General features: G+C 34.7%; 1 protein-coding gene across 1 annotated transcript in view; it reads right to left on the reverse strand.

Annotated features, from left to right (window-relative positions):
* The window catches only part of LOC149528330 (uncharacterized), a 58,512-nt gene extending 54,802 nt beyond the window's left edge, over window positions 1-3,710 (reverse strand). Inside the window, exon 1 of the mRNA XM_089808941.1 lies at window positions 2,872-3,710. Within this exon, the coding sequence (XP_089665067.1) occupies window positions 2,872-3,180 (309 nt within the window). The 5' untranslated portion in view covers window positions 3,181-3,710. The remainder of the gene's footprint in view (window positions 1-2,871) is intronic.
* Window positions 3,711-26,348: the final 22,638 nt, after the last annotated feature.

Here is a 26,348-nt window from a genome sequence, read left to right on the forward strand (position 1 = left end):
GGAAATTTTTACTAGAAACTGGTAAAGAAACCCATTGTCAAGAAATAATTTAAGAATAAAGTTAGTAAATCATAAAGGGATTTCTCAATAACAAAAATTTTAAAGATTAAGAAATTATGACAGCAGTGTAAACATCAAAAGCAGTCCTTTAGAATCAAATGAATGCAAATGTTCTAAAACATGAAAATGCAATACTACATGGTATCCAAAGTTGAAATAGTTTAGAACTATCCACAATTGGAAAATAAAAACACTTACAGTAAAAACTGCTTAATTCTAAATAATGATACACACATTTAATGACCAAATAATTGGCTAAGTGCACTCTAGTTCTAGAACAGATTCAGATTGGAATATCAACAAGATGACAAAGGAACTATGTTTTGGATGACTACTTGCCGCATTGGTAAATGGGTGAGTATGAAACACTGAAACCTTCCTAATTACTGAATTGCATTATACTAGAGCTGACTGTAGAAACAAAAAAATAGGCAAGAACAGCCACTGCCAAACAACAAACCTTGACAGCTAGCACACAACAATCATACAAGCAAACAACCACATCAATGATCACAAGACAAATGAAAAATGTCATTCACTGATAAACAAAGAGAGGATGGCAACTGAATAAAAAGTGATTAAGCCAAGGGCTTGTAAATCATGCCAATTTACATGCCACGCGTCATATAAAACCACTTCTGAATTGATTGCGCAAAACTTTTGGTGCTAACCAGAAATATTAACAAATGCAGAAAAAAATCCAATAATTGACAATTGCTGGATGAAATAAACAATTGGTAACTGCTGGTCAATGTTTTAATACTGTGCACTCAAATAAAGTTTAATGTGGCAATTATAGGGGAAAAATAAAAAATAAATGATGAACACAGGAAAGACATGCAAATAAACTTGAGTACTTAAAAACAAAACAAAGGGCATGCACAATGCACTTTGCAACAAAGGAAGAAGTTGCAGAATCTTCACAATAATAAACAAAACTATCAGGTATTGAATAATGAACTGTTTATGATTGGACAAATAACCTTGCCTTGGGAATGACTGATACCAAACAATTGTAGCACCACCCTATTTAACAGCTCCACAAGACGACAATCAAAAATTGCCAATATTTTGTAGTAAGGATACTGTAGGCAGCATTTCAGGTGAAGTTAATGTATACTAACATTAAGTTCAAATAACTTGTGAACTTAATTTTAGAATACTATAATGTTTCTTTAATGGTCATTTTAGCAAGTCTTTAGTTTATTAGGTAGTTTCAATTTCCGTCTTGAGTTCACAATTGTTTCTTTTAGAAACATAGTCTTTGTAAATCTATATAAGGATCTCTCGTCTCCTTTGTTTAATACAACTACAACAACATCGATTTACCATAATCTACTTAAATTTTGTAAGTAAATCAAAAAAGGTGTAGTCAAAAGTTTCATTTTTTTAATCCCCTTGTATTTATGTTTATGTGATCTCCATTCCACTTCAGGAAATCATTAAGCTACACAATTTCGCGATGAATAAATATATAGCTGAAGTTTTCCATTCTTCTGTTTTCTATTATATTTATGTTGTTATAAGCATTTGCATAGTTTCTATGTAAGCTGTTAAATAACACTTTGCACCCAATGTGTTCAGGCATATTTAAATCAAAATTCAAATAGAAGAGAAAGATAAAAGACAAAAGGGCATAGTGGAAAAATATCGAAAGCCACAAGCTTTTGTTTTTGCTAACTAACAGTTAGGTGGAGTATGTATGGAGCTTGAGAGAGGAGATTGTTCAGATGTCAGAAAAGCAAATGCTCAAATTTGAGTTATGAAATCCACGCCATACTTTAGTATTTCCAGTTTATATAATTTAAAACCAGCTTGGAGGTCGCATCTAACCAATAATTTTCAGCGTCTAGAGCCCTTCAGTGCTTTTTGTCAAAAAGTTTGACGGATGCAGGGTCACCTTATTGAATGGGATACTGTTTCAATGGTAATCACTGGCAGTCTCATAGCAAAGCCCCTAGTTCAAATGCCCCCCAGACATATTCAATTTTGATGTGTTGAAATTGGGAGAAAAATATAGCATCTAAATCTGGATGCATCGTACCCAAAGGACAAGATCAGGTGCAACTCCTGGGCGAGTTTGAGAGGAGCATCCCTCTGTTTTGGTATCTAAGTCCAAAATTAACAAGCATAGAGACAAATTATGATAGGTAAATCTTAATATACTAGTATTTGGGACAAAAGAAAACTTTGCTAATAATTAACAAATTTTTTCAGCAACAGATAGAAGAAAAATCCAACCAACCAACAAAATTCTATATTAGGCAGGACTTAATATAATAGCATTATGAGCAGAAACACAAAATCGTCAGTTACACAGATTTCATTAATAATAAGTGATATAAAGCACTCAACTTAACGATTTCAATACAGGTACACTGTTAATAAAATAGGAAACATGCGAAAATTCCTCAAATTTCAAATGGATAGAAGAAGAAGAACATTTGACCACCAAAATAATTTCAAAGGGAGGCATACTTAAAAAACTAGAACTGGAAGCGGGAACTTATAAACATGAACTAATTGCACAGATTTCAATAGGTAGAAGGAAAAAATAATGCAACTGCCAAATCGGTTACTAGGCACCGCTTTGAAACTATAAATTGGGGCAAAACTTTATCTTACATCTGAAATACACATATTTCATCAGTGGGCAGAAAAAAGAACGAAAACAACAGACCAATTTCAATAATAAGTATGCGTTAATATACAGGAATTAAGAGTAAAAGATTAATAAATATTAACAAATTGCACAAATTTAAGCAACGGGTAAAAGAAAGAAAGCAAAGGGACAAATAACAAATAGCTTACCTCCCCTTTTTCTGCAGTGACAATCAAATCCTCTGACTCATCAACCTTAGCCCTTGGATCAGAAACCGCTTTCTCTGGATCACCCTCTAAAACCAAGCAGTCGTTCTCCAAATCTTCAAATTGGGTTCCAAAACTTTTACCCCTCTTAGGGCGACTGTTCTTCTCGGAACAGGTAAAGTTCTCAATTACAGTGAGCTCGTCATCGTCGTCTGTAAACACGGTCCTTTTCAATGAAGAGGACCTCCTTGATTGTGTTTCAGTATCTCCTTCATCATCTGAAGAGCTAATTTCTACTACAACGGCCTCCATGCTTAAGAATTCAATTGCCAATAATCCTAGAATGGGTGAAGTACCCCTTTTAAAATATTTGCAAAACAATTAAATGGCATTATCTGCATTCGGATCCTCCGTACCCCTCTGAAGGTATTTCTAGGATAATTAAATGGGGTTATCTGCATTCATTCTTAATCTCACCATTTTCTATTCGCAGAACATTGGTATCCCACTCTGCATAATGATGGCAATACCAAACCTCCCATATTCCTAGTATGGCATTTTCTTCTGCACTGATAGCTGCTCTCATGAAGAAATTTTTTTTAAGGGAAAAAACAAATCAACTTCAAGGGCAAAAAAATGGAATGGAAGAACTTGACCGGGCCAACGAAGTCAGCAAAGATGATGTGAAAAATTGGGGATTTTAGGGGACAAGGGGAGACAATGATCCTATGGGACAAAATTAGGGCTTGGATGCAAATAGGCTGGCATATCTTTTAAGTAGCAAAACCGAAAAGAGATGTTACTTTTTATTGATGACATCTGGAGGAACACAAACTCTTGTTAAAGTAGGATAGAAGTTACACGCGTTAATCTTCAAGGTCAACAATTGAGTGTATGTTTTATAAGGTAGTAAAATCAAGAGAAGTACAATTAGCATTTACGTTAAGGTTAATGTTCGTAGTAAGATATGTTTTGTGTATTATTGGGTATGAAAGAGTCGAAAAGAGGAAAGGAAGTCACGAATATCAAAGGTTAGATAAATTGTATCGTTAATCAATTTTCAAAAACTAAAAACATTAAAAAAAAAATTGACTTTGCTTTGTCTTTAGTGCATTTTGTTTCAAAATTGGCCTATCCCAACATCAAACACTCTTTTTGTTGTGAACAATTATTTTGTTTTGAAAATAATTGAGTTGGTGTTGAAATGTGGGGAAAAATAACATGAATGGATGTAACAAACTTTGTAAATTATTCAATACTATACAAATTAATATGTGGGAAAAAATGAATATGAATGGATGTAATAAACTTGTTACAAACTTTGTAAATTGTTCAATGTATGTCTACAAGTTAATATGAGTTCAAAAATTGTAAAACAATAAACATGAATGGATACATCAAATTTTGTAAATGGATGCATAAAACTTTGTACATTGTTGAAAGAGTGTTTCAGATTATTAAAAAAATATGTCCTAAAATTTCTAAAACAATGAACATGAATCAATGCATAAAACTTTGTAAATTGTTCAATCGGTGTTTACAAATTACTAAAAAAAATATGTAGTTAAAATCTGTAAAACAAATGTAGGAAAATTATTTGAAACCTATATTAAATATCAGACTTCTCTAAACTAAATTAATAAACAAAAATTGAATGTTCTTAAATAATTCTTAAATGTTTTTATAAAAAAAAAAAAATTTAAAAAAAAAAATTGAACAAAAAATGAAATAGGTTTTAAATATACATAAACAAATAAAAATAAATAGCATTATTATATCAAGTAAAATAAAATGATCTTTTAAATAAATAAATAAAAATATTCATGCAACCAAAATAAAATTTACTTTCTAAATGTTGAATAATGTTAAGAAAATTTTAATTTTCTTAATAATTTAAATTTATATTTAAAAAATAAAATGAATATAATACTATTGAACAAATGATAATTTGAAAATTAGTTATAATTTCTATTTGAAATTAATAATATTTACATTTCTCACTTGAATCCTAATAAATAGATAAATGATAATATTTACTTGAATTCTAACATTCATATTTATCCATTTTACACATGACCAATTAAAATATTCTCACATAAAACATAAGGAGAGAATCAATTTATTTGTAGCTTGAATTGATTAATATAGAATGTGAATAAACTTGATTTTATAATGGGGAGGCTACTCCTTTGAATTTTTTAAATGATAAGCAATCTTTTGAAATAGTGAAGTAGTGCATGACTAATTAAAAAATGTGTCCATCATGTTTGCCAACATATCTTTCTTTCTACATTTACTCATTTGATAGTAAGAAAACTTTTGATTTTGTTAATATTGGTTGGGAACACTTATTGGAGGTTTTGCAAATAGCATTGCAAGCTAAGTGGGTTTAATCTTAGAGGAAACTTCAAGATTAAGTGTGTTTGTGTCGGAGTAGTAATTGGACGGGTAGCCTCCTAAAAGTCTTGATACTTAAACTTTGCAAGCATCACCAATACAAAATGAGTATTAAATGTAGAACTTGAGCAATAAAAATCCACATAACCCTAAAGAACACCTGCATGGAAGAACTTGTCATAGAGAAGTAGAGAGAAAAAAGACAAGGATTTGACTCTAACAATATGCAAGATTATATTATCAAACTTAAAGAATGAGTAAATATATAGAATGGATTAATCCTTATAGAAGGAGATCATAAACCTAAAAGGGAAACCCTAGGAGGTAAAAGTGTATAATTATTAATATAATTATTAAATGTGACTAATGAAAATGCATGAAAGTGAAATCTTAAGAAGGGAGTAAAGTTAATTTAATCAATATACTAAATTAATACTTTATTGTAACACACCCCCTTAAGATGAGCAACAATGCAGCTACAAATAATGCAAAATGATAGCGAAGGAACTACAATGTTGAAAGCAAACTTGGGTCCCAATAAAATGGCTTGATGAGGTACCCAATCATAAAAAAATCTCTATGCAAAAGAGAAATAGTGAAAACCACATGGAAAAAACCCTACTCCAAAAAGAGATAGAAAGAATGTTGAATGCAGAAAAAGAAGGAAGGAAGGCCTCACTGAGAACACCTAAGGACAACTTCTTTCATCCCAAGCCTAGAACGCAATTGAAGATACTATGGGGATGCACAAGTTTTAGTGAATATGCCAACAACATGATTTGCAGTGGGAATATACTCCAAGCTAAGAGAGTCATTTTGAATCAGATGCTTGATGAAGTACATATGGAGCTCAATTTGCTTAGTTCTTTGATGCTTAACTAGGTTGCGAGAAATATGAATAGCACTCTGCTTGTAACACCAAAGTATAGTGGGACTATCCATTTGGAAACCAAACTTTATCATTACTATCGAAGCCACAAAACCTCTTGACTAGCTAGCACTATTGTTGGGCACTCTGACTCTATGGATGATAATGTGTGAGTTGTTTGCTTCTTGCAAGACCATGTGATAGGATCAAAACCAAGATAGAAAACAAATCCAAAGTGGACTTCCATTCATCAATATCAACAGCCCAATTTGAGTCTCTATAACCAATAATGTAAGGAACCCTTGATGTGTAGTGAATGTCATGAAATGTAATACCCTATATGTACCTTTAGATGCATTTGGCAACTTGCCAATGAATCTCATGAGGATCATGTGAGAATCTAGAGACAAGTCCAACTACAAAGGAAAGATTAGGATGAGTATGTTTTAGGTACCAAAAACTACCCACAACTTGTTTGTATAATGTGGAATCCATTGTAGGAGTAGAGCAAGTGGTAGATAAAACAACACCTAGTTGAAAAGGTGTGGGGACAAGCTTGTAATCAAGCATGTTGAATCTCTAGAGCATATAAAGAGCATACTACTGAATATGGAAATCCCATTTGAAGACTGGATAACCTATAGGCCCAAAAAAGTGTTGAAGACCAAGATTCGTCATCTCAAACTGCTCCATCAAAGCTTGTTGAACATTGTGAATCATAGAAGATGAACTACCTATGATAATACGATCATTGACATATAGCATAAGTACCAAAATGTCAGCTCCATGACATTGAATATAAATTGCAGGATCAAAATGACAGTGTGTGAAGTGTGAAGCAAGCAAAAAAGAGTCCATCTTCTCATACCAAGCCCAAGGGGCTTCTTTGAGACCATACAATGACCTCCTAAGTCTACAAACTACATAAGCGTCTTAAAAAATCCTTGAGGTCATGTCATATGTATCTCCTCATGAAGATCCCCATGTAAGAAGACACTCTTCACATCCATCTAATATACTATCCATCCCTAAGAAGTTACAAGAGAGAGTACAAGGTGAATAAATATCATGTTGGGGAAGGAGCAAAGGTCTCAAAGTAATCAATACCCTCCACCTGTGAAAACCCCTTCATAACAAGACGTGTCTTATATGTATCAAAATAACCATATGTAGAAAACTTGGTATGGTACACCCACTTGCACTAAACCAAATTTCTTCCTTTCAAAAAATGATAAAGATCCCAAGTGTGATTCTTCATTAAAAAGAGTACTCCTCATACATAGCCCTATCTCACTTAGGGTGTCATGTTGCCTCTAAAAACTTTTGAGGATCATCGGAAATGGCATGACTCAAAAGTCTAGTACCAGATGTCAAAGCATGTGTGTGATGAGAATCTAAAGGATCCCCTATCAAAGGTCTAGCTACATCAACAGTATCACAAGCCCACTTGGGCATAAACTAAATATCTGGTGGAGGTGGGGAAAGTGGATCATCATCTAAATCATCCTTAGAGGATACAAAATCCTTAAGAGGAGAAGAGGAAGTACTTAGATAGTAAGGGAGAAGCTAGTGACACAGGTTCCATCTAAGGATAGTGCTCATCAAACTGGACATCTCATTGAAACAAGACCTCTTTGGAATCAAGATCAAATAACATGCACACCTTCAAACCTTATAGTAGCCAACAAATCTAAGTGGTCAAGTCTTCATCTCCATGGCTTTTCTTTGAGCATCATGAATAAATGCCCAAGCCTTAATACCAAAACTCAGAAAGCATAGACATCAAGCTTGACATGAGTCCAAGCCTCCTCAGGATTCAAATGTCGCAATTCCTTGTAAGGCATATGATTCTTAATAAGTTGGCACAATTGACAACCTCAACCCAAAATGATGAACTCATAGCTCAAGATTATATTATACGATTGGCCATCTCCTATAATATTATGTTCTTTCTCGCAACAACCACATTCTATTAAGTGATAAAGGGAACTAAAAATTGATGTTATAAACCATAGTCTATGCAAAAGCTCTAAAAGCCTAATTCACATATTCCTCCCCCATTTTCATTGTGTATCTACCTAACAAAAAGACCAAATTGCTTCTCCACAAATGTCTTAAAGATTTGAAATGAATCAAAGACATCATACTTGTACTTCAAGAAGTACACCCATGTGTGTTTGGGGAAATCATCTATGAAGGTGAGCACATAATGAGCACCAGAATAAGGAGTGGGAAATGACATAAGATCACTATGTATCAACTCCAATGATGCCTTATCATGTGATGCTCTACCTGTTTGAAAATAATCTTTGTGATGTTTTCCAAGTGCACAACCTTGACAAACACTATAAGTACAAAAGATCTGAGGTATCCCAATCACTATATCCTATGTACTCAGTTGTAGATATATGTAATTGACATGGCAAAAATGTTCATGCCAAAGTCTGCTCAATGTGTCTTCATGAGCAACAAGGGAAACACTTGTAGAATCAGAGCTGTCAGAGGCATCAAACATGCGAATCTTTGAATCAACACTCCATGTAGCAACAACTAAGTCAAGATTATGGAGATCTTGAATAACCACATCATATGGTAAGAACTCAACTATTTTACTAGAGACAAAATGATAGATCTGATAAATAGATAGGAGATTCATAGAAATGGCAAGAACCAAAAGAACATCCTATATAGAATCGCCATATAATGAAATAGTGTCAAAACCTATAATTGAAAGTTGTGTTGAGTCACCAACTAAAATCTATAAAGTAGTACGTTGAGTAAGTGAAGTAACCAAATCAAGTGAGTATGACATATGGTGTGAAGCACTAGAATCAATGATCCAAGTAACATAGGAAGACAACACTCATGCAGAAAGAGCACATCCTTTTCATGGGGGAAGAGGTGGTGACTCTAGAGAAACAATACTATGTTGTTGCACGGCCCCTTCTAGAACCTCGAGACATTTCCAACACCTCGAATATGGATGCCCTTCCTTGCTGCAAAATTGCAAGGATTACCTGTAAACTATGAAGACTCACTAGACTTAGAAGGTTTACCCTTTAGAGTACATTTTCATGTATCTAACCTATGAGTTGGATTGGAGGAATTCTCACTGCTAGATGAATCTCTTTTAGGTTTTTGTTTCTACTTTGACTTCCTTGTGGATGCCTGATCAACCAATGCTCGTTTCTTGGATCCTATTAGAGAGTCCAATTGTGCAAGCATGACTTACTCTCTAGTCGATCGATCATAGAATAGCTCAAATTTGGGCATGGTAAATCTAGGATGCAAAGCATCAATAGTGGAATGGAAGGTAGATGATAAAATATGAAAGTTTTCTTGAAGCTTTGACAGAATGATAAATATGCTTCTTATCAACATTTACTTTTCTACAACCATGTAAGAAAGATCTTTGTTGTTTAAACCTCATCAGAAAGTCCTAAATGGAGGGATAAGAATCAAGTACAAGAAATGTAATCTTTGCCTAAATCTAAAGTGCTCTGACTCACAAAACAAGTCCTTGAACTTGGCCCACATCTCTCGAGGAGTATTTAACTCATCAAGATGAAATTGCAAGTTGTTTGAGACATGCAAATAAATCAAACCCATGGCCTCATCCATTTTATTCCTATGTTGAATGACCTCAAAGGGCCTTTGTAAAACCGATTTTACTTTGTCTAAACAAGACCACAAACCCTTCAAACGGATAAGTTGTGTCATGGTGGTTGCCCAAGCATGATAGTTATGTGGGTTTAGAGGAACTAGACAAGAAGAGGTATTGACCATTTTTTAGAAGGGGTTTGTTTTCTTTCTAGTTTACTGATGTAAATGACAAAAAATAAAAATAAAAACACCCCCTACAATGTAAATAATCTAACCCTTGATGTTATATAGAATGTGTATACAAGAAAAGAGCAAAAAGTATTCAGATGAGTATTATGTGTATTTTTTAATAATTTTACTGAAAAAACAAAGAATATATGAAGTGCTTAAGAAGAGCTTTTTGTCACTTTTTCTAGATCGAAAACAAAGCTAAAATAAGCAAGTTATACCCCCTAGAGTTCAAAAAAAGATCATTTATCTTTGACAACAAAAATAGCTACCAAACTAGAAAAGAAAAAAAAAGCCTGAATAACCTCCATAAACGTGTCCATCTTAGAATCAGTTTTCTGTCGGTATCTTTTTTTCCAAAAATTGATACCATATGCTCTAGATATCACAAAAATATGAACAAGACCTCCATAAGGCAAATAAAATACCAAAAAACACCCCTCGGGGACTAAAACACATGGCCCCTAGGCACCATATGACCATGCACAAGGGCTAGAGTGTTTAGTAGAGCTATAGTAGTGCAGCCTAACAAAGGTCATCCAATGGTGGCCCACGAGTGGAGATCGAGCAACAACTGAACAAGTGGAACATTGGCAGTGTTGTGGCAACAAGGCTACTATGAGCGGGGAGTGTGGTGGTGTTGAGAGGTGGTGCCTTTTTACGACTAGACACACTTTTTTTAAATATGGAAAATAATGTTTTATTTCATTTATTTTTTATTTTTTGCATCTCGATTTATGTCCAAGTTTGTACAGGGCATGTTAACCAAAGTATTTTTGCCTCACCTAGCAACGTCAGCCAAATTTAACATGTTTTATATCAAAATAGAGGTTTTTGGGCATTGCAAGCTCAACAACGAGGCTTGTTTTGCTCAAAGTGCTCCAAAAAATAGTGACCCCCTATTACAATAAAAAAAACTTCAAAACAAATCTTAGACTTGATCAAATCAAACCATTGTTTATCTATTTCCTTCAAACTCGAACAAGTTGCAATAGATCCGCTCTAATACCATGTAGAATTTGAGCAATACAAATTCATTGAACCCCAAAGAACATCTACATGCAAGAATCTATCACAGAGAAGTAGAGATAAAAAAATACAATGGGTTTTGCTCTAACAATATGCAAGATTATATTATTAGACTAAAAGAATGAGTAAAAATATACAATGGATTAGTCATAATAAAAGGAGATTGTAAACCTAAAAGGGAAACCTTAAGAGGTAAAAGCATTTATAATTCAATTTAATTATTAATGTGACTAATGCAAATGCATGAGAGTGAAATCTTAAGAAGGGAGTGGAGTTAATTTTATTAATGTAATTAAATTAATACTTTAACATTAAATATTTCATTCATTCTCATGAGAGATGGGTTCTTGTGAAACACTACTCATTAAACATGGATCAAATAGGTTGACTCAAGAACTATAGAGTTGAACCCTAATAACAATATCACAATTTGTCTTGGTATCCTCTTATAGAATGTGTTGTTAGAAATAGAGGTTTGGTTGGCATTTGAATGTATTATTTATGTGTTGTATTGATGACATGTTTTCTCACTGATGACAACATATATTTATGTGATCATGATAGACAAAGATTTTGTATATTACAGGATGATTGTTGGCATGTAACATGTTAAGCTATGTAAGCTTATAATTGTGTTCAAAGATAAGTATAGATATCATATTTATGTTTTTTGAATCTCATTTTACTAGTAGTTGTATGCAAAAAATGTGACACACTTTTCTAAGACATTATATACAAGGAATCCAATGGATTAGGAACTTTGAATGGTGATTTAGAGATTCCTATCTATGATGTACAAGGGAGAATTAAGAAAATTGTAATAATGAATATAGCTCTCAAATGAACCTCAATAGGAGACTGTTGAAAGGTGCCACATAAAATGGAAGATTCAAAGATAGGAGCAAGAGTGCTAGTATCCAAGAATCAAAAGACAGTATGCAAGTGCAAATGAAGCTAGGATGAGAATGAAAACTAGTCAAAGATGAGATGTAATAATAATAATAAAATATTAACTACCAAGAACAAGATTACAATACCTACTATGTAAGTTGTGTAGGCTAAGCTAAATGAAATAAAGGAAACTTAGCTAGAATGCAAGTGAGATAAGATGCAAGTAAGCTTTAATGAGTGCAAGAATGCTCCAACAAGATGCAAGAGTGCAAGAGTAGAATGAGTGCTCCAATAGCTCTAAATTTGCAACATAACAATAGAATGAACATGAGAGAATGAAAAGAAAACCTTCTTTTAAAGAGAAAAGGATGGTAGGATATTAAGAGACAAAATCTACGATGGAGAATAATCCTCATTTTGACTTCGATGCACGAGATTCTAAAGAGGCAAAATCAATGGTTGTGTTTAAGAGGCAAAAAATGTGTGGAGGAGAATAAGAGACAAAAGAGATCCGATTGGCTTGGAAAGTGTGCATTCAAAGTGTAGACAAAAAGCATTTTTCTTTAATTTTTGAAATAGCAAATTCTTTTTTCATGTGCACACATTGGATAGAGGGGTTTATTTAATTAAAGGGAGCATGTTCTTCTAATTAAATAAAGTCTTAAGATAAGATGGTCAAACCATAGGATATAATCGAATAAGTAACAAATTGATTATTTGATCAAAGATAAATGATTGAAGAACTATGCAAGATTGATTAAGCATAAGAAATAGTCTAGCATAGAGATTTAAAATGCTAAAAAAGGGCTTATATTTTACTAGACCATTTTGGTTTATTACAATAGCAGACTAGTGTACAAGAAATAATGACAAAGATAGTTACTAGCATATTTTCTATATCTTATGAGTGAGGTAAAATTAATGGCAACATGCTTGGATATTGGTAGAAGACATGCATGTGAACCTATGTTCATGATAGCAAGGCTTAGATATTATTCAAGAATGGCGAATGTTGTGAAACATACAATATGTTTTACTAGCAGTCAACTAGGTTGAGGAAATGTTTTGTATATCATTATAAAATGTAATAATTGTATTGTAGCATATCATAACCTTAATATAATATTTGTAATAATGATTAAGAATAAATGTATGCCTTAATTTAATTAAATGTATATTTAGGAAGCTTTAACAAGCTGACCTAATTAATCATTTGTGAGGGTATAAAGGAAAGTTGTTTTCCTTGGTTGGGGGTATATGTGGGTATTTTTTGTGTAGTCATATTGTTAATGCAAGCTTGAATGTTGGATGATCAAAGCAGAGAAGAGGCTAATCTAGTTGATTGTGTTAGGATTTAGAGGAACTATTATGGCAAGTAAGATGCATATTAGTCAGTTCACTTTGATTCAGATTTGTTATCCTAAAGTTTTATTTTCACACTTATTGGAGCATTTAGATATTGGGTCTATTAGTTTCTTTATTAACCTTTAGTAGGGTTAGAACCTTTTAACAAGGGTTCAAGAATAACAATTGTTGTACTAAATGCACAATAATTGGCTCCTAACGGGGTTACTCCATTTCACAAGGAGCTTATATATTAGTACACTATTTTGTGAGTTCCATCCCCATTGGGGTTTCACCTATAATCAAGGTTTTCCCTAGTTAACAAATTATTGTGCTACAGTGTATGATTTTCTCTTATTGTGCATCATTTTTTTAAATGTTAGACTTGAGATTTGTAAGTTTGAGTTAAAATTTAATTTGTCACAATTGATCCCCCCCCCACCTTGAAGTTGTGTGTGAACCTTACTTCTTAACAATTGGTGTTAGAGAATTAGGTCCTCTCTAAAGAGATTTATGGTTTACATAAAGGAAAGTCCAAAATTTGATAATGAGAACTATGACAGTTGGAAGAATAAGATGCGAACACACTTAATCTACATGGGGATTGGCTAGTGATTGATTACAAATACACAAGATAGAAAGGGAACTATATTCAAGCACAGATGAATAAAATAATATTTTCTAATGTAATATAATTACAAGGGAAGTAATGATTACACACTTTTATAAGCTTAATCATTGAGGTAAAAGGTCTTGATCTTGCTTATTGTATTTGGACTAGGTTAGTGGTGTAAGTAACCTTCATAGAAACAAGGGGTATAAGGGGTTGGAAAGTAGGTATCAAGGGAATAAGGGATTGGATCCAAAATGGTCAATAACATCGTAAAATGACCCATTATGTAAGGCTAATGGACTCTAAATGTTCATATAATCTTGGAGTTCAATTAGATCATGGTGTTGAAAACAATTGTTCAATTGTATATTATCTTTGATGTTACACAAAATGTCAAGTTGTTACTAGTCAGTGTCTGTTGAGCTCACTCGGGTGATCGAGACAATTTCTAGCGTCTGTCGAGCACTCTTGAGTAAACCAAGTTTAGAGATAGTATGTGTCAAGCTTCACTCGGGCACCAAAGAGAAGTTGACATGGAACCAGTGGTAACCAAGCTCGCTCGGTTACCAAAGGAATTCAGTCCAGGATGCAATGTTAACCAAGGTTACATGGTTAACAAAGGAAGTCTGAAGAAATTCTTTTCTGAGTTAGTGTTGACTGATTTGGGTCAGCTAACAAAGGATTTTCTTGAATCAACATATTTAGTTTGATTTAATTGTTAAGTCTAGCCAACTTAAGGGATGAATATTGAATATTTGTAAGTGTATTCAAGCCAACTTAACTATGCAAAAGATATAAGTATAAGGTCAAGCTATGGGATTGAAAGATGAGAAGCATGGGATTGAGAAGATAAACCAAGGAAGGGAATTGGAAGGATAGAAGAGTATCCTAAGTTGACCAATCTACAACATTTTATTTGATCAAGGAGGATCAAGTATACAAGCTAGAATAGAGATTTGAAATCAGCAATATAGTTGCATCAACAATCAAGTCATATCATCATTACTCTCTAATAATTGTAGCAGTGTATCAAATCTCTTAATAGAGCTAGCTTAACAACTATTTGCCAAATCCTCTAACAAGGTGGCATTTCTAGATTGAAGTGTCTAAAGACCTCTAACAAGGCTACTCCTAACAGGGTGATTAAATCCTTTAACAAGGTCACACCTAACAGTGTGTTTTGTAACCTTTAACAGGGTTGGCTCCTAACAGGGTGATTAAATCCTTTAACAGGGTCACACCTAACAATGTATTTTGCAACCTTTAACAAGGTTAGTTCCTAACAGGGCTCACTTCAAAAGAGTGAAAAATAGTAACTAGTTGCAATTGGTGGTGTTGGCCTGGTTTTTCACCACCCTTGTTTTGTTGTATTCAGCAGTGAAAAACCCTAAATGTGCACTCCAAGTAATTTGAAATTTGGTCAAAAAACCCTAGGCAAAAAATTCACCAAATAACCTTCTGCCTTGCCTTGTTTGGCCTAGCCTATGAGAACTTTAGAAAGTATTATTTCAAATAAATTTTGGAGGGACATTTTTATCCTAAAGATTTATCCATGCAAAGATGCCTTTATTAATCTTTTGATAAACTTTATAAAGTTTGCCTAAATTGCATTATTTTATTTGAAAAAAGGTCCAAGTTGCGATATCTTTCAAGCATCGTAGATCCTTTTAAGATAGAGGGTTGAGGCTTGCCCACAATATAGAGCTGTGAGGTCTTTAAATATTGTGGGCAAGTGCCTTTTCAACATGTAGCCCCTGCTAACTTTTTAGCCTCAGTGCGCCGAAAAAGGTTCATGGTTGTCAGAGCTAGTCAGAACTTTTGTAGGTTCATCAGTACTTTTCGTGCACATTCTGGATTTCCTACGATATCATTGGTTGAGTTACTAACAGAGATACGCCTTTATCACCAAGAAGCATCAACCATTGATTCCATTTGAATCAAGGGCTAGTGCTTTCCCGCAAGAAGGAGATGCTCGTGAATTAAATAATGCGAGGAAGCAAAAATGGGACAAGTGGCACAGTTTGACAAGATGGGCCCACCGTTCTCAAAGATGATGATGAGATGTCTTCCATGGCAAATGTCAGATGAATCAGAATGGATGGAGATATTTTATTCATCACTACAACCAACGTGGTATTTAAAATGCCTGATTCTATAACCGTTGATCTATCAAAGATCAAAGGTCAGCGCATGCTCGCATTTTGAAGTTCTAAGAAAGATAAATAATGCGAGTAAGCGGTTCTTGGACATGCGGCAAGGTGGGGTCAAGAAATTTTAACTGTATGTTGCGGTGTGACACACTGTAAAGTGATTGCTGACATGTACTGCTAGATGTGCCACTAAAGAAGTTTGTTTGCCAGATGGAAGTGAAGCCTCATCAGTCGTAGATCTTTCAAAGATCGAGGGTTAGTGCAATCCTACATTATGAAGCTGCTAGTTAAATAAGGAATGCAGGTATGTGCCTATGTGACACGTGTCACAATGGGGAAACCTTACGAAAGAACACTAAGTTACGCCATGTGGTCTACCACTTGTGCTTAGTTGGAAGTACTTATGCTATGGGGCGAAAACCTCAGAAATTAATGCAGTAGTCAGGTGGGTCAGAGCACGGGGGTTGAGCAGGGTCATTTCATTGGTCCAAGTCGATGATTGACCATAAAGTGTAAATTTTTTTCACACTATTGATCTCATCTTGATCAATGAAGGACACTTTCCCGCATAAAGAACTTGAGGGAAGTTTAAACACAACGAGAATGTGCCATACATACACGTGTCCATGGTAACGCCACTTTTCTTGTCTTGTAAGGTTTACATATTTCTAGCATTATCACCGTTGATCTTTCAAAGATCGACGACTAACACAAGCCCGCAATGTGAAGATGCTCGTCAAATAAGAAAAGTAGGAATGTCCTAGCTTGACACATGGAAAGAGTGACGTCAAGCACCTGCTCGCTCAGAAGAAGGTATGGGATCTGCTGGCATGGAAGTTGTCAGAAGGCACTAACTCATATAAAGGTTTCTTATTGGTCAAAATAGCTGACTGGATTTTGTTCAAATGTGAATTGATCTGATCGTTGATCTTGTCTTGATCAACGAGATGCGCTTCTCCACAATTCTAAGGTGCAAGAAATTTAAGAAATGCAAACAAGCGGTATTGCGACACATAGCCTTATTTTTAAAGCCATGAAGCTTGTTGCCTTTTAAATCAAAGCCATTCGATCTGGAGAAAATCTATAGATAGGATTCAAATTTGGTTGCAATTTGGAGGTAACGGTTACTGAGAGTAAATATGATTCAGATTTCATTCATGTGATTTTAGTGTATGAAAAGAACTCACGATCTCACCATTAATGAATCACCAAAGCACAGAAAGAACATCAGGTCATACAAAATTCTCAAAGCCAGGGCATGAAATTTTTTGGCTAGCAATCCAGTAAAATTGTAGAAGAAATCACACAGTGTAGAAGTGCGAATTCTAGCGGGCAAGTACTCTGTGACTCTTTAAGAAATTCAAGTATCTGTTGTTATAAAATTTCTAAGGTTTTATTCAAAATGCTTCCCCGAAAAGTATTCACCGGACAAACGAATTATTTGAAACGTTCTGTGCATGATGATTTTCTTGAACAATTCCCCTTATCGGTACATGAAATAACTAAGGGGAGGGAACTCATTCCAAAACACCCGAGAGTAGCTTTAGCAAAAGGTTTTTATGATAGAGAAAATTGGGTAAGAGATGCCCAAGTTTCCATGGGGGGTTTGGAATTGTTTATGAAATGGTTTTTAGAGTGAAAAATGAACACTCCTATGAGCAATTTATGGGAGTTTGACATTGGTAAATTAATAGTCCTCATAGTTTTATTTGATAGTGATTTATTGATGGATTTGGAAAAGAAATATGATCCGATTACAGGGTGGGTAAAGAACCATGCTAGAGTGAATCTCTTTAGGGTTTTCCATGAATTAATTAGTGAGGTTTTCAACCTCAATCCTAACCACGCTGTGCATGAAACTATTGATATGGATGACCTTCAAGCAAGGTATGATGCACAAAGGATTTACCTAAAAACAATAATAAGAGTATATGGATTTACCCAAGGACCATGCACAAGGACTATTGGTTAGTCCTAACTGGGGGGATATAATCCCTTACAATGTCTCAACAGTAATAAGAGTATATGGCTTTTTGGGAAAGCCTCATGTTCTACCTTTCCATGTGCCCTTGAAGATAGGGATAGCTGAGCTCCTATGGTAGATAGGCACTATAGATGAGAGGGAATTGTCTAAGAAGGGTACCTTCTTTCCAATTGTTACTATAGTGCATGATTTTGTTTTTGTCAGGAAAGGGTGGAAGCATCTTAATTTGTTTTTAGATAGATATAACACGGCAGAATCTAATGCCAGATTTATTGATCCTGAAGGATTCTATGACTTCTTAAGGGAGAGGGTGAAAACTTGTTGCATGGTACAACAAGTTTATTATCCAGAGGATATAATCAGAAATGTTTTCACTTTGCAAGAACAGGAATTGAGGAAAGAAAAATGGATAGTATTCAGTAAGACTTTAGAATTCATTAATGCTTTTGACCCCCAGTATGACCCATTGAAAGATAAGAAATATTGGTGAGCTGAAATACAAGCATTAATGAATAATTTTGCTATAATAATCCAGACCATGAATGAGAAGAAAGCCATATATGTTGAGACATATCCAAACAAGGATGCATAGGTACAAAGAAGGCTAAGCGACAGAAATGTGGTAGCTCTTGGCCAGTATACTTTGTAGAGAAGGGCAGGTTATGTAATGGTTCAAAGTGTGCAATAGGCACCCCTTCATCAGAGGCCAAGACTAGGAAGTCCATTTGCAACCAGCTCTCCAAAAAAGTAGAAATTAGAATAGGGATCTTCTTCTTCTCAGGTAGAATAATAATCCCCAAGCCAGTTCCAAATCCGGATTGATGATGAATCATCTTTAAGGGAGCATGATGACGAACCTGATTTAGATATTAAGGAAGAGGTGAAATCTAAATTTTTGAATGATTTTGCTCAATTTACTCCTGAAGCTGGGAGGCAAATAGTTAGATAGTTAGGAGTCCTCCTTCTGCCAGAGTGGGATATAACAAATGCCATTGTTTTTTATTCAGTAAGGAAACAGAGGGATGTTCAACTAAGGACTGCTAAAGAAATACTACAGGCTCATAGAGGAGTCAAATTTAGTGATGACCACCAAGCCCTTGTTATATGGTCTATGGAAAAAAGGGACAATACCAGAATGCATGAGATTCCCACTACAGAGCATACTGGTGCATTGATAGTGTTTAGGGCTAGTGAGATAGGTCGTAAAAAAATAATTGGTATGGCATCAAAGATGCTAAAATTTGGTAGTGTGGTGTCTAGCCAAGAGGAAGATAATTTTGCCCAGCTCAATGCTAGGTTTGAAGAAGTTTTGAAAGCATGTGAGGAGAGGGGTATGCAAATACAATCATTAGAAAATAAAGTAACTCAAATAGATAAGATTCTTGGGAAAAGAAAAATAGGAGAGACTAGTAAACCTAGGATTGCATACCCCCCATGGCCACCTGTTGAGCCTTTTAAATCAACACCAATTATTAAGATACCTGATACTCCAGAAAGGCCTCAGTTCTATACTGCAGAGGATTTTGAAGAGGAGAAAAATAAGTTATATGCAATGCATGTAGAACTTAATAATCAATATGAAGAAAAATTGAGGCAAGGTATCATGTATTTAATAGACAGGATAGAATGGCCTACATTTTTTGATCAATTAGCGAGGATTTTAGCTATCAGGGATGAATTGAAGCAAAATGAAGCTATATTTAGACCCATTGTATAGAAATGGACAGAGAGAAATTTAGATATCATTGCTATGTGTATATCTGTTATTTAGCTAACATATCATCAGATAGAAGGAATTTTTGATTTACTAAATAAGTTGTACAGTTTTGATGATAAGAAAGATTCTTTCTACAGAAGATTAACTATTTGTTTTTCCAAGTATTTTGCAGAAAAAATTGATTTATTCCCTTCTGCTCTAAAAACAATTGATAAAATAAAGGAAAAGGAAGAATGGAAGAGGGAGCTAGATGAAGTCTTCTGTGAAAGAATGAATAAGGTTATAAATGAAACGAGCCATCTGTTATGGGCAATGACAAATGAGGAGTTGGTAAAAGTACAAATATTTTATAACTCCATCAGAAAAGATTTTGTTGATATAGAGGCAAATGCAAATTCTTTAGTAACTGTACAAAGAGAAGTTCTAAATTTTGACTGGCCAGAGGACACTACCTATAATAAGTGGAAGGAAGAGTTTATGTCTACAGAATGGATAGAAGGAGATGATGAGGTGGAGAATGATGATAAAGAAGAGGACACAAAAGTAGAAGCCACCTCTACCATTAATGATAAAGACAAAGAGGATCCTTAGGTGGCAGGAGGTGACTCATCACTGTCACATTTGATGGCCACTTATCCCGAGGAACCATAACACTAAAGGAATCCGATCATAGTGTTTTTGTCTCCCGAAAGGGAATAACAGAAATGGACCCATAAAAGAATTTTAAGTGTACCAGTCTTTCTGTTATTCACATTTTGTCATTTTGTGATAGGTGCATGTAAATATTTCTTATAAAGGACACCTGTCAATTTCTCTTAGCCTGAAGCTTGTTGCATCTCACACTATATAAGTGAGATTTCAGGGCTAGAGAAGGGGCCAATTTTTAAAAGAAAGCTTAAGTGGTACTTAGTTTGTTTTTGGTCCAATGTTTGGAGCAAGTTTATGATGTATTTTCTCTATTAGTTCCTGATAATACATGAATATAGAACGATCTTTGTGTTTCTTCTTAAGGTCATTCTGAGTTTATTGTAAATGTATACAATTTTCAAAGAAAATAAATACAAATTATGAGCTATCCCCATATTAGTTCTTTATGAATTTTGTCTCCTTTTGAATTCAATCCAGTTAGGTTGTATATCTTTTCATCACTGCTATTAGTTCAATGGATTAAGTAAAAGCTTTGATGAATTTGATAAGGTTGCTATAGTAGTAAGAAGGATTTTTGAATGATGAATTCTGATAAGAATTACTGACAATATTTGTTGTAAGGCAACAAATTAGATCTAAGGATTTGTAGTAGACTCTGAGCCCTAATGGATTAGGCACTGGTCAAATTGATTCAGCTGGATGAGAAATATGTCATAAGTGGTTTTCAAATGCAGAATTATAATCAATTTTAATTTTATTTCCTATAGATTTACAAAGTTGGCCAGCACTTGTTCGCATGGAATGTTTTAGCTTCAATTAGCCACTATTGCTGAGAACATGTGCAGATGTATAGAAGAATTTTGGCTAGATTTGTTGTTAGAGTTATTAGATATTTCCTAATTAACTCTAGTTGCTTAAGCTAAACTTTAGGCATCTAATAATTAATTTCTTTTATTAATTATTTTGATGCAACCTAGGTTAGACCTTTTTCAGGGTTTTGATCTCCTTTATAAGGATGATCTCTTATTGTAAACTTAACTTGAGAATTCATTATTGATATTAGCAATCTTTCTTTTTGCTCATCAAGAATGTCTCGTCTATGGATCTGGCAATTCTTGCCTCCATAGCTTTTTGCTTTTCTCTTCTGTAATAGGTGTTTGCATGCAGGTGATTCTTGGGAGCTGTGGGGTTGATCGTTCATCAACTTCAACATTTGTTATATGGGATGTGTTTATCAAATTGTCAAGAATTATGCATGTATTTGAGGATTTGAGATGAGAATCAAAATGAAACTAAAATAATTCTCATACAGTGTTTCCCAGTCTTGAATCATCCCTGGGTATAGCCACCCTAGTTTTGCAGAGCCTAAAGAGTAGAAAACCACCTTTGGTTTTGTTGAAGTTGGGTCCAAATGGTTTGCACACATAATTGTTAATAGGAATTGGCTAATCCTTAGATTGTGTGAGTGATATCATTTTGGTATTGAGCATTTTGTTTCTTAGTAGTTATAAAACACCAACAAAATGGCGACTCTACTGGGTAGTTGTCCAACACATTTGTAAAATGTACTGTAGAGTCTTTGATCCTGTTGTGTATGTGTGTGTCAGGTCTTCTAAATTTTTCCCGTGGTTATAAAAGGATATTTTAGTGACAAACCTTGAGAATTTAAAGAGTGAATATCCCAAATACCACGTCAACATACTGACGTATCTAGTTTCTCCAGTTGTCTTATCTTACGAGCAAAGAGTTGCAGTCTTATGATCTTAGTGATTGGTCTATCTATGTCAGATATTTCTTTTTCTATTTGTGTATTGTTTCCTTGGAGTCAGGAATAACTGTCATTGTGTAATTTCCCAAGAATAGGGTGGCGACTCAGTCAAGGTTTTGAAGCTAATGCTTATTTTAACAAAAGGTGAATATGGATGACAAGAGAAAGAACACAAGAGCTTACATGAGAGCCAATCTTGATGTACCAATGTATACTGATTTAACCCAAGGTGGTAGGAAGAACCAAAATAAGAAAAGGACATATCCAAATCCCACCTAGAAACCCAAAGGTAGTGTATCCGTCAATTCCCAGTATCAACCAGTATTAGGGAGAGAGTCTTCTTCACTCAGTTCTGAATCCGAAACCACAAGACTCTTAGGAGGCATTTTCAGTACCCCAGTACTAGATGAAAGAACATATCAAGATAAAGATACGAAACCAGTACGAAATGCTTCACCAAGGCCAGATCTCATGGCAGATATGAACTATAGGCTAGGATTTAGGAGTTCGTTTGATGATCCTTTTAATCCTAGAGCACCCCCATACATGGAGACCAATCTTATAGATCTGGATGATCCTGCTGATTCAGAGGCTTCTTCTGCAGACCTTAAAGAAGTACAATCTAAGATAGGAGTTCTAAAGAAATGGGTTGCTGAGGAAGAAGCTAAACACATCCGTCTTGAAAAAGAGAAGGAGCAAGCCACCTTGGATGCCATAATAGAAAGAGATGCTCTGCTGAGAAGGATGGTTGCCTTGAAGGAGTAGAATAAAAAGTTAGAAGAAAATACCACAACTCTCCATGCTGATGTATTTGGAGATGTAGACAATCTAAGAGCTAAAGTTCAAGAACAAGAAAAGCTTTTAAGCCAAAGACAAGAGCCTGTTATTACCCAAGTCCAAACCTATAAACCTGTTCAAGTAGACCCTATAGAACCCACTATAAAAGCTACAGATAAAGGGAAAGGCAAAGCCATAGGAATCCAAATAAATGAACCTCAAGCTCTACCAAGCAAATCTATAAACCCTCCCATGTCAAAATTAGATCTAGACCTGGAAAAAGCTAGAAAGGAGAAAGAAGATCTTGCAAAAGAACTTGAGAAGGTTGAGAATGAAGCTCAAGCTGCAAAAACTAGGAGAAAAATCCAATTCATAAAATCGAATTCTGCATTGGCTTCATGGCCAAATTTGTCTATCCCATCTGTAACTCCTGTACTAGCTAGTGGTCCAATAATCTCAACTCAGGGAATATCCTATTCTACCCCTGCCTCATCATCCACCATTAGCACCCAAGTCCCCTTTGTCCAACATCAACAAACTCAAAATGTGGTTCCTCTAAACCAAGCTAACATAGCAAGTACCTTAAATGTTCCTATTTTCCAGAAGAAACCTGTATGCCTGGAAAAGTATAGACAAATATCATTTGCTGGTATCCCTGGTGCTCCACATCCCATATCGTTTGATTTAAGAGACAAAGTGGTTAAGTTTTTTAGGAATAATGATGTTACCGGTGAAGAACATTTGAGAATTTTTATTGATATGTTAAATGATTATGAAGTTGAACATGAAGATATGGTAATGAAATTGTTTGTGCATTCACTAACTGAGGATGTGAGGGATTGGTTCAGAAGGCTACCTGATGATAGTATTACCTCATGGAGTGACTTGGAGAAATTATTTAAAGAGCAGTATGGAGATAATACCAATGTTGGGTTCATGTTGAATGAATTCAATAACATCAAGAAAAACAAAAATGAGTCCACATTTGACTTCAATGTAAGATTCTAGAAAGGTGTGTATAGACTATTTCAAGTTATGAGGTTGAATGAGGATGTTTGTCTCACAACATATTTCAATGCTTTTGATAGCAAAATGGCTTATCAATTGAGGGATAAGGATCCCAAAACTTTAAGGGGACGCCTATAAAGTTGCAGTAAATATAGAGAATAATAGGAAGGCATCTGGAAAACTAGGTAGGAGGGATGATCCAAAGCTTTTTAATCCCAAGAACAATAAAAAAAGGGAGGGTGATAAAAGTCCTATAGGAAAGAAGCCAGAAGAACCTACTATAGGCCAAGTTTTGGAATTCCTAAAGAAGATGAATCCCACTAACTTCAATAAGCTAAATGTTGCTGAGAGAACCCCTGTGAATAATAGCAATTTCAACAGGCAACCTAGAATGCAAAATTACCCTTACACTACCCAGTGGAAAGAAGGTAAGCCAATTCCTAACCAGACACAAAATGTGAACGACAAGGGTACCCCAGATCCCTTGCAAAGGAATACTATGAATATGAATAATGATATACCATGGTGCATTGTATGTCAATCACTTCATTCTTCTAATTATTGTGTTGTTGCTCAATCATTTGCCCTGGATCAAGGTGTGCAACTTGAAGAAGAAAATGAAGATAAAAGCCATGATGATATAAGTTGCAATATGGTAAGTATGTGTGATGATTTTATAGATTCTAATTCTAAAGAACCTAAAAATGATATTACCAATCAGAGAATTGCTTATCATTTACATCATCAGCAAGTGCTTTCAGATGAGGAAGGTTATGATGAAGATAAGGTATGTGTTACATCTTTTGATGTAGGTCACCTAAGCTTAAGAATGCTCTCCAAAGAGGAGATTGACAAAATCACAGCAGAAATGATTTTCCAAGTTCATAGTAACTACAATTTGAGAAATAGAATAGTAAATAATGATGCAGGAAAGCCATCCAGTGTATTCATCAAAGACATTACACATAAGATGAATGATGAAAGTAAAAATGTCAATATAGATGTGCCTAAGATCAAAGACAACAAGGCTAAGAAGTGGGAACCAAAAAGGAAGGTTCAATTTCAAACAAATGAAACTACAAAAGCAGTTATGCAAGCAAAGAAATCAGGACTTGATATTATCAAGCAAACAGTGGTGCCTATTGTTCAAAAAACTTCAACTCCAAGTATTCTTGTAAAACCCACTATTGTTGAACTTGTTGATATGATATCCATGTTGTCCCAAATAACTGTAAAAGTACCTTTGTTTGAACTTCTTAGAATTGAAGAACATAAAAGCAAGCCTTTATCATGGTTGGGAGGGATAGGAAACAACAATATTGTTTTGTAGAACAAAATGCTATCCAACAAACCCCATTAGTAGTAGAGGATAGTGGTATCATATCCCAGATCCCCCAAATGTTTTTAGATGATTCCTCAATGGCATTTATAGAAGATATTGACCCATTTTTCCTTAGTTTGATCATAAAAGGGAAGACCCTAAAAAATTGCATGATAGACTCAAGAGTTTCTAACACCATAATGTCTTTCAAAGTAATGGAAGTGTTAGGTTTGAAAGTAGACACTAAGTAGGGTAGATGCAGAGGTATGGATGCTAGGGAAGTCCCAGTCATAGGCACCATAAATGCTTTACCTTTCAAATTAGCTGCATATCCTGAAGTAGAGTTAACCATGTCAGTCCTTGAAGTGGATATACCTCCACACTATGGAATGTTTCTTTCTTGAAAATGAAGTGCTTCTATGGGGGGTAGTCTACAATGTGACTTAACCTATGCTACTTTTCACATCAGGGATAAAGCTGTCAAGGTAAACAAAGAGCCAAGGGTCAGTTACATCTTAGGGGAAGAAATTGACAAAGATGCCACTTGTTTCTTAGATACTGGTGTAAATGCATTTAGAGTTGAACTGATTATTCAAGAAGTCGATAATTTTCTTGCTGTAATTGAACATGAAGTTGAATGTTGTACGAACTCACCAATATTATGGACAATGTTCTTTGATGGAGCTAGTTCTAAAGAGGGTGCAGGGGCAGGGGTAGTTTTTGTTTCTCCTGAGAAAAATACTTTCAGATACTCATTCACTTTAAAGTTTTCTTGCACAAATAACATAGTAGAGTATGAGGCCTTGTTGCTAGGATTGAAAGTTGCTACACATCATGGAATTAAGAATTGCATGTCATGGGAGATTCTGAATTAGTTATCTCCCAGATAAAAGAAACCTATGCATCCAAGAACAAGAGATTAAAGTAATACAGAAATGTTGTTTGGGACTAGATTGAATCTTTTGATGCATTTGGTATCTCATGGAGAGATAGGACTCAGAACAAGATGGCTGATTTATTAGCAAATGTAGCAATCAAGCCTAAGGAGATATCATTTGCAGGAATCTCTCAAATTGAGGTACAAAATAGACCTTCAATACCTGATACCATTGAAAATTGGCAAGTCTTTGACGA

The sequence above is a fragment of the Cupressus sempervirens genome, chromosome 11 (genome assembly GCF_028749045.1).
Source record: "Cupressus sempervirens isolate cs-2001-9-10 chromosome 11, ASM2874904v1, whole genome shotgun sequence".
NCBI lineage: Eukaryota > Viridiplantae > Streptophyta > Pinopsida > Cupressales > Cupressaceae > Cupressus > Cupressus sempervirens.